Source organism: Filicampus tigris, chromosome 12 (assembly GCF_054856515.1).
Source record: "Filicampus tigris isolate MCC_2025a chromosome 12, RoL_Ftig_1.0, whole genome shotgun sequence".
NCBI classification, from domain to species: Eukaryota; Metazoa; Chordata; class Actinopteri; order Syngnathiformes; family Syngnathidae; genus Filicampus; species Filicampus tigris.
The window spans coordinates 18016284-18025723 of NC_141228.1; the positions used below are offsets into that span (position 1 = coordinate 18016284).

The window sequence follows — 9440 nt, forward strand, 5'->3', positions numbered from 1 at the left end:
AGTTGTTTTCTTTCAATTTATACATTTTTAAAAATTGAATGCCACAGGGTGTCATCAACAGCTTACACTTGATGTGAATTTTGCTATTCACATTCAATACAGTTCAACCGAATGCACAGTAATTACACAAAAATAAATTACTGTTTTTTCTTTCCATTCTATTGTAAAAGTTTTTACAAAAAAATATTATGGAGAGAAAAAAATGGTTGGTTTTTTTTGGAGGCTGGCTGGAACGTATCCATCTTTAAATGTTGTGAGTAAAATTATAAAGCCGTCTGAAAAATAAATACTCCAGTAAAATTGACACACATGAAAATCAATTTCAGGTCAGTCACGAAGTTACTTCCCACCACGGCCCATCACTAGTCGCTAGTTCCGCTTCCCCCTTCTTGCCATAGCGGAATTATCATCGAAGGGCCCCAAAAAGATAGAAGGGGGTAAAAAAGTTGCACTGTAAATAGTTGTCACCCTTTTTTAATTTGATTTTATTTATGGCCGAGTTTCTGATGAAGTACTGTACTTTTCTTGGACTAACGAACATCTTTTAAGGCACCGAAGGAAGGACCGACAGCAGGGACTCGAGGAGTTCTGTTCACGTTTTAACTGTCGTGGAAGATCTCCGGTGAGAAAATGACAAGAAAGCGGCTTTGTGCTGGATGGTCGGTCGGCCTTTTAACCGATTCTATTCCCCTTACCTAAACGACATCTATTTTCGCTTTAACTCGCCATTTCATTATGAGTTGTCAGAGAGTAGTTACCGTTAGCTACATGCTAACTCGCTGTCTGCGGCCAATGAGTTGAAATGCTAACGTTAGCTTGTCGGCTAAGTTGCGATATCAAGGCTACTGTTAGCTTCGCGCTAGCGCTGTCGTCGCTCAATTGGTATTGAACCATAGCGGCGGTTAGCTTCGAGCTAACGGGCTTGCTAGCTCCAAGCTAAAAGGCTAAAGATAGCTTGGAGTTGGTCCACTTGTTGGCCATTATTAAGTAGCGGATGCTGTCGTTATTCCGCTAGCCGCCCCTGCTATACAGTAATTCACGAAGGGCACACTTTCCCAGCGGGCCTTTGAAGTAAATACTTATACTTTTGGTAAAATATATACAAAGAAAAAAGTTTTAATTACGTAGTTACACAAGGCAGAGAATTACCGTCATTATTTAATTCGAAATAATGTGAGCATAAGTTGCTCATTGTTAGTCCAACCTGACCTGGCCTGCTGCACAATCTTTTTTATAAATAATAGCCCAAAACTCAAGAGGTACACAAAACTGGAATACAGTTCGTTAAGACAAGAACGTTTTTGTGCTGGCAGTCTGAAAGCTGTTGTTGTTATTTCTGGTGTTTTATTTACTCCTTGTGTTATTACTGTCAGTGTTTTTGTTTTAAACCTGTCTGTCTCACTTCTTTTTAGCTATTAACACTCATGATATTATTGTTCATCATATTGTTCAATTTGAGTATTATCAATCAATCAATCAATCACATTTTATTTATATAGCACTTTTCATACATAAAAATGCAACTCAAAGTGCTTTAAAACATTCAAAGCAAAACATAGAATTATATAGTCTCCGTGTTAGTTTCACCCATGTATATTTTTAAAATTCTCACTGAAAGGTTGATGTGCAAAAGGTTCACCTACAAAAGTTTGCTTGCATCTCTGGTTTAAAAAACAATGTAGTAAAAAAATGTTGACCGGTGTTTTTAATAACCAGAAGTGGGCATGTCAGTCATCATTCCGTCATTATTTCAGGCCGACCCAGTCCGTTTGAGTTGTCGGCATCGAGAGCATACTGACCGGTACTACGGCACATGAAGGTTCAGCACAAGCAGAAAACAAAACAGTGTTGTATACCTTTCTGTCCCTTAGCCCTCAATGACATTGTCCCATATTGTTTTTATTTCACCAATCACCATGCTGTGTGTCTGTTTTGTTTTTGTCTTCGGATGACAGGACGCACAAAGATTTTACTAGGCGGAACATGAGCAACGGAGCATTAACAGCAATAATGTAAAATAAAATATTGTGCCACCCTAAGAACCACCAGCTTTTAGTGTTCAAAAATTCTTTGTCTAATCTGGGGGAAAAAAAACATAGAAGTTGTCACATAAATTGGATAAAATGTTTACTTGAATTGGGAGGTTCCTTGGTGGCACGGGCCAAAAGGTACAGTACAACAACAACTTTTGTACTAAAGTACATTCCAGGGTGTGTACGTAACACATTTTTTTAATAAACATAGTTGTTATTCTATTTAAGTACAGAGTATGAGTACGCTTGCCACCTTTGGAAGTGCCCATGTTAGTTTCCCTTGTGTGTGTGTTTTAATGCTACTGTGTGTCTTTTTCAGGTTACAAGCTCATGAAATGATGACCTTGGTTTCTATAAATAAGTCCAGGTTATTTGTTAGGCTACAAGTATCTCATGTGTAACCATATTTTATTGTTTTTTTTTTACCCTAGGTATAGTTCCTCCTTCCTCTCCGGCCTGCGCATCCTGCGGTGATGCATGATCACGCGTGTGCTTCATGCTGATGTGATCCTCCCGCTCCACTTGCCACCCTGTCCGTCCTCGTCCCCCCGCCCCCTCCTCCTCATCTCCTGTGAAAACAACACAAACAAACTCTTACGTGAGCGATGTGCGACAACGGCGACCCCGAGGACAAGCCCCCCGCCCCGCCGGTCCGTATGAGCAGCACCATCTTCAGCACCAGCTCCAGCAAAGACTCGCTGTCGGCGAACCACAGCTCCAAGCCACTGCCGTCGGTGCCTGAGGAGAGAAAGCCCCGCAGCAAGATCATCTCCATCTTTTCCGGGGCGGAGAAAGGTGAGGGCGAGCAGAGTGTTCAAAGCAACAAAGAAAAGCGGCACTGGATTGGTTGTTTAAAACGTTTGCCCCTTTCAGGCGGAAGAAAGAAAGATCGAGACAAAGAGCGACCGGAGATTTCGCCGCCTTCCGATTTTGAACACACCATTCATGTTGGCTTCGATGCCGTCACAGGGGAGTTCACTGTGAGTAGGAATCTTTTCTGCAGGCTACACAAGGGTCCTCAGTTTACACTGGAGTACTCTCACTAGAGTGGCAACATAACACAAATTTGTACTTAGGTCAAAACTCTGGTCCTCGAGGGCCGCCATCCTGCATGTTTTAGGTGTTTCCCTGTACGCGCATTTTAAAAGCGTCCATTTTGCCGCACCCGTTAGGGTATGCCGGAGCAGTGGGCTCGGCTACTGCAGACCTCAAACATCACCAAGTCAGAGCAGAAGAAGAACCCGCAGGCCGTGCTCGATGTCCTCAAGTTCTACGACTCCACGGGTAACGGGCGGCAGAAGTACCTCAGCTTCTCGTCTTCTGGTGAGTCAACGCGCCAGCCGAAGAAGTCTGTGTGCGAGGTGTCCTTTCGCAGGAAACGAAAGGAACAAGTTGTGAAGCACTTTTTTTTCTTTTTGTTCTTTCGCAGAAAAAGAAGCATTTACTCCAGGGCCGCAGTCTGTAAGTATGTCGAGACTTCTGGAAGTGAATGCTGAGAGACAAATATTCATTCTAATGCTTTTGTGTGCATTAAAAAAAACATGTGGTCTGCTTGACCTCCCATTTGTCCATATTTTGAAACAATTATACCCTTAGGAAATGCACTGGCAGTGTTTTAGAATATTTAACACTCAGAGCTGTCTCATGAGTGTGAAACGCTTTCTTAACTTATGTGTCAGTGGAAAGTGAGGGTAATGCATTGTTCTTTAGTCCAAACCCTTAAAAATAGTGGACTTTTTTTGCAAGGTCAAAGTCAAGAGGGACACGCAACGATGGGGGAAATTAAGCATCAATAGTATATGTTGTGTATTTTATATGTTGCTAACCCAAATATGTTTCTTAAAATTATTTGAGCAATCAAGACATGAACTGTTATGCAACAAATAAGTTAGACATTTTTTGTTTGAGAGCATCTCTCAGCACTCTTGCAGTGTTTGAATCGAAATTCATACCGCTCTCTTCCAAGGTTAGGATTTTTCATTCCTTGTCATTTTTATTTCATTTTAAATTTGTGCTTTTTCAAATTCTGTTAATTTTAATGAATAATCAGTGTGTGTGACGGCAGTTACCTCGAAAAACTTTTAAGTGAAACAAAGCATTAACGTTATAGTTTTCGATATTTCGTTTGTTTTCCTAACTATAATGACCTTGGTCTCTTCCAGCCAGTCAAAAAAGGCGCCGAGCCGACATCTCCGACTATCAAAGACATTGACGACGACGATGACGACGAAGCCCCGCCTCCCGCCGTGGCTCCCAGACCGGAACACACCAAGAGCGTGAGACGACCACGACGACATCTCGTTATGTAGGACTGTGAAATGAAAGCAATTTCCTGTACGCTGTTTTTGGTTTGGTGTGGCCAGGTGTACACGCGCTCCGTCATCGAGCCCCTCCCCGCGCCCAGCCTGAGCACAGACGGCGACGCGGCGTCCAAGGCTGCCGACAGACAGAAGAAGAAGGGCAAAATGTCCGACGAGGAGATCATGGACAAACTGAGTAAACCTCATTCATTGAACCCGAGTTTGAAGTTTCTGTTGACAAAATACTTGGGGAGATGTTCATTGCAATTGCTGACAAAATATATTTTGTTTAAATTAGCGTTTACAACTCATTCACTGACAGACATTTTCAGACCCTCTTTTACCCTAACGCTAAAAAAAAAAAAATCGGGGGAAAAAAAAAAGTTCCTGGGATTGAGTGGCTGGACTGTGAAAAGACAAATAAATTTGTCTTTGGCAGTGAATGAATTATGCTTATGTTGAACAGCCTATTTATATGACTTCAAAGCTTTGACCTCTTTTTGATGGTTAAAACTCCAGGCACTTAATTCTTTTACATGCCCCCCCACCTCAGGTCATTTATTTATTTAATTTATTTACCATATGGGAATATTCCCGTTACGTGAGATTTTGATATTGTTGCATCCCTCCATGACACACTTTAAAGGTACTATTTTAAAATACTTGCTTCACTCTCTCCTTCACAGGAACTATAGTCAGCATTGGTGACCCCAAGAAGAAATACACCAGATATGAGAAAATTGGACAAGGGTGAGTAGTGTATTAGCGCCGCATGGACAAGCGGCATGAGAGTAAATGTAGAGTGGTTATTTGACTATGAGTTTGATTTGTTCAGTTCTCCCTATTCAAATGAACTGAAATGCCATTTACCCATTGCAGCGCGTTTTGGCTCACAACACAAATCAACAAAAAAAGGCAAATTTTTTAGGGTTTAACTATTACATAATTAGGTTTCAGGTTTTCACTTGTAAGTCAGGGCAAGTCATCAAATCAAGGCATCACTGTGTGGTATTTTTCGGTACGGTACAAAGGGTTATAGAGTTCCCACATGGAAAATGTGAGGTAAGTCACAGGAAGTGAAATTGTCTCATTCTCTGGCCACGCATTTACTCCATAAACAAATAACTGTACAGCCTGCGCTTTGGACAGTATGTCAAACTTGTGAACTCATTTGAAACGGCAACACGCCTCACTTAGGCGAGCCAAAGTAATGTCCTTGGCTGTTTTCATACCCAAATCATTCGCACTGTTCAAACTGTTACTGTTGCACTAGTTGTCGCTTCCAAGAAAGAAGACAAACAGCTGATGCTGCACTTACCAAAAAAGACTACTGATGTTTCACGTTCCTAAAACAAAAACAAACTTGAATCAGAGAATTTCCTGCTCGCATTATGTGAGCTAAGCTGTGACTTTGAAACCAGGAAACATACCGAACTGTGACATTTGGCGAGAATTTGCAAGATTGAATCCTACTTTTGTGAACCCTCCTCTTGACGTGTAAACACATCATATTGAATGGACTGTCATTAACGTGTTGTTTGTCTGCTCTTACAGAGCCTCTGGAACAGTCTTCACTGCCATCGACGTTGCCACAGGACAAGAGGTGATAACAAATGAAGCGTCTTCTGACTGTCAAGACCGTAAAGTTACTAATAATTTACCCAAGGATTCCGCAACAATGTTACACTACTTGTGGCAAAGCGACACTTAATAGGTGGATACGATGGGAAATAATTAATATAGCACATATCACATTGTATTATACTCAATTGCTTACTTTTTTGGAGCAAAACATGGGTTGCGGTTTAATTAGGAGAACATGGTATGTGCGGTCCTTAACTCATCACTGCCATTGACGTATTTATTTGTCTTTTCACAGTCCAGCTATTCAATCCCAGGAACTTTATATTTTTTTCTATTTTTTTTTCTCCAAACCTTAATGTAAAAGAGGGTCTGAAAATGTCTGGCAGTGAATGAATTAAGACATATCTTGCATTATTTTCCGTGTGACATTTTCCCTCAATTGTTTATGTTACATATGAATACGCAGTATCTGTTTTTTTTGTTCAAGATCTCGTAAGGCATACTGAAATTCAATTCAGTGTGTAACTTCCATGTGCAAAGTTCAAGTGTTTGTTTTGTTGCCTGTGTGCAGGTGGCCATTAAACAGATCAACCTCCAGAAGCAGCCCAAGAAGGAGCTGATCATCAATGAGATCCTGGTGATGAAGGAGCTCAAGAACCCCAACATTGTCAACTTCCTCGACAGGTGACGCCGCATACAATATACCACAATCAAAAAGAGCATGCAATGTGATTCGCTGTGTGTGTGTGTGTGTGTGTGTGTGTGTGTGTGTGTGTGTGTGTTTCAGTTTCCTGATGGGGGAGGAGCTGTTTGTGGTGATGGAGTACCTGGCGGGCGGCTCGCTCACCGACGTGGTCACGGAGACGTGCATGGACGAAGCCCAGATAGCCGCCGTCTGCAGAGAGGTGTGCTGTCGTGGCCACGAAAAAAAAGAGTAATAATAATAATAATAATAATAATAATAACCTCCCATCGTTACTCTCCGCAGTGTTTACAAGCGCTGGACTTCCTGCACGCCAACCAGGTCATCCACAGAGACATTAAAAGTGACAACGTGCTGCTCGGCATGGACGGCTCGGTCAAGCTGAGTGAGTTGTCGCCGCAGAGTTTCCCCAACTGTTATTTGTCACTGGTATCGATAGATTTTATTCTGGAAAAAAAAAATTTAATATGCCCCAAAAAATCAAATGAAAAAGCAGTAATATGCAAAAAAAAATAAATAAAAAAAAATCAAATAAAAAAGCAAGTCTTCCTTAAATACTTAAACAGTAGAGGACCCTGTTGTGTGACGTGTGCGTAACTAAGTGTCCCGTATCCGCTTGGCAGCCGACTTCGGATTCTGCGCCCAGATCACTCCGGAGCAGAGTAAGCGCAGCACCATGGTGGGCACGCCCTACTGGATGGCCCCCGAGGTGGTGACCCGCAAAGCCTACGGTCCCAAAGTGGACATCTGGTCGCTGGGTATCATGGCCATCGAGATGGTGGAGGGAGAGCCCCCCTACTTGAACGAGAATCCCCTACGAGTGAGTACAGGCTTGTGTAAAGTTGAATTGGGTTCCTTGTTTGACACTTTTATCCACGGAATCGTGTGGCGCGGGTCAAGTCAACGTCCCGGCATAGCCGTGCCGTTTTTACCACATCACAGTATGCCATTTGTCTTGTGTCCCATGACTCGGGACACTTGGGACACCGCATTAAGAACTGTTTTCCTACACAAAATCTTGCTGTTGTTAGTCTTGAAATCACTCCGCCGCCACCACCACCTCTCCTACTGGATTTGTCTCCCTGTCTTCACAGGCCTTGTATCTCATCGCCACCAATGGGACGCCTGAGCTGCAGAACCCCGAGAAGCTGTCGCCGGTCTTCCGAGACTTCCTCAACCGATGCCTGGAGATGGACGTGGAGAAGCGAGGTGGAGGCAAAGAGCTCCTGCAGGTGACTTAACGATCTCCTGTTAGAATGTGCCCTGCCGTAGTTTATTATTATTAATCATTATGACAAAATCAGTTGGGGCCTCGACAGGTTGAAAAGTCACCAATTTCCAGTATGTGTTAGAGTGAAAGCTATTATTTTTGGGGTCCTGAACATTATGCTTAATAGTTTATTTTAATTGCTATGAAATAATTTGTTCTCATTTTAAAACTTTATTTATAATGCATTGAAATATAATTAACCATTGTTGTATTAAGTACAATTTAAATGTATATATGCATTTCTTATTATGAATATTTTTTAAAATTGTATTACAATTAGTCAATGTTTTAGATATGATTAAAAAATACATTTAAATCAACCAATTAAAAAAAAAAAAAGCTAAACTGATGCAACCAAAATATAGAACTGTCGATATTTTAATGCTTGTAGGTCCTGATTACAGAACTAAGTGGGCCACATGCGTAAATTTTATGGTCATTTGAAGGATTGGCCATGAAAAAAAAAAAAAAAAGAATGCCAGTTCACTCTAAATCACTTCTCGCACCTTCATTAATTTAATGTGTGTGTTTTTTGTTTTTTTCTTTGGACACAGCATCCCTTCCTGAAGCTGGCCAAACCTCTGTCCAGCCTCACACCGCTCATCCTGGCCGCCAAGGAGGCCATGAAAGGCAATCGTTAAGAAGACCACGCGCACGCACATGCACACACAGCTGCCACGTGCCAACCATTCAGAATTTGTGCCAGACAAAAGGTTTAAGAGTATAAGAAAAAAAATCACTGTGAAGAAGACCAAAAATGTCAAGCATGAAAGACACACACACACACACACACACCATCCGCTGTCCATATGAAGTCTCTGACAAACTGGTTAGGACTGGGCTTGTATTTAATGAAGAAGATGCCTCGTCCTAGTTTCTAGCGTTGTTTTTTTAATCGACTGCCTTAAACAAATGTAAAAGTGTTGCCTAATGTATTGTTGATTTGTGTCTCCCCTGTGATTTTTACTACTTTTTGGTCATTTTACTTTCCTCAGCTCTGTCAGCGTCTTTTTAGTTCTTTTGATACTTGAATTTCTCTCTCTCGTTCTACAATTTCAGTCGACTGCTTTTATAGGAAACATTTCAAGAGCACGATGGTGTCATTTTGTTGATTTCACACACGCGACAGAGCTACTGTACTATCTTAGTCCCTTGATAGCAGAGGTGCACCTTACAGGCAAGTTCATTTTACATGGAAATGGTTTATATTTTCCTCTCTATTGTTGATATTAAAAGTGAAAAAATTGTACGTCATTAGTGGTCAATCAATGTGGTGATTACTTTCCCAAATGTGATTATTGTGTTTGTTTGAAATAATTCCATACTGGCCCACTGATGGAGGCTGGTCATATTAAAAATCCTTTGACTAAAGTGATTTGAAATAACAACAAACAGCACACACAAAATAATCACAATAATATAAATACCACTTTGTGAATATGAATTGAACACATTTTTTCCCCTCTGTTAGAAAAATGTATACCTTTTTAATGACAAATGCCAATTTTGCTTTCAAAATTAAACTGTTAAATAACGTCTAAAAATATGTA

The 9440-nt window shown here is 41.2% G+C and overlaps 1 protein-coding gene across 2 annotated transcripts; it reads left to right on the top strand.

Moving 5' to 3' along the window:
• Positions 1 to 335: 335 nt before the first annotated feature.
• pak2b (p21 protein (Cdc42/Rac)-activated kinase 2b) lies at positions 336 to 9144 on the top strand. 2 transcript variants are annotated; one of them, XM_086047991.1, is made up of 15 exons: positions 336 to 659; positions 2465 to 2828; positions 2907 to 3013; positions 3206 to 3356; positions 3463 to 3494; positions 4196 to 4309; positions 4397 to 4529; positions 5020 to 5083; positions 5888 to 5936; positions 6489 to 6601; positions 6705 to 6822; positions 6906 to 7005; positions 7244 to 7440; positions 7715 to 7852; positions 8445 to 9144. In XM_086047991.1, the coding sequence occupies exons 2-15, from the start codon at positions 2639 to 2641 to the stop codon at positions 8529 to 8531; spliced, it is 1593 nt and encodes a 530-aa protein (XP_085904117.1). In that variant the 5' UTR covers positions 336 to 659; positions 2465 to 2638; the 3' UTR covers positions 8532 to 9144. The 2 variants fall into 2 exon arrangements, with proteins under 2 accessions (XP_085904117.1, XP_085904116.1); XM_086047990.1 differs by having other exon boundaries at positions 336 to 622.
• The last annotated feature ends 296 nt before the right edge of the window (positions 9145 to 9440 follow it).

Excerpts from the sequence above, each read along its gene's own strand:
- pak2b (XM_086047991.1), top strand. The coding sequence starts at position 2,639 with ATGTGCGACAACGGCGACCCCGAGGACAAGCCCCCCGCCCCGCCGGTC. Across the intron at positions 3,014-3,205 it reads CCGTCACAGGGGAGTTCACT|GGTATGCCGGAGCAGTGGGC; the intron begins GTGAGTAGGAAT and ends CGCACCCGTTAG. Across the intron at positions 7,006-7,243 it reads GGACGGCTCGGTCAAGCTGA|CCGACTTCGGATTCTGCGCC; the intron begins GTGAGTTGTCGC and ends TCCGCTTGGCAG.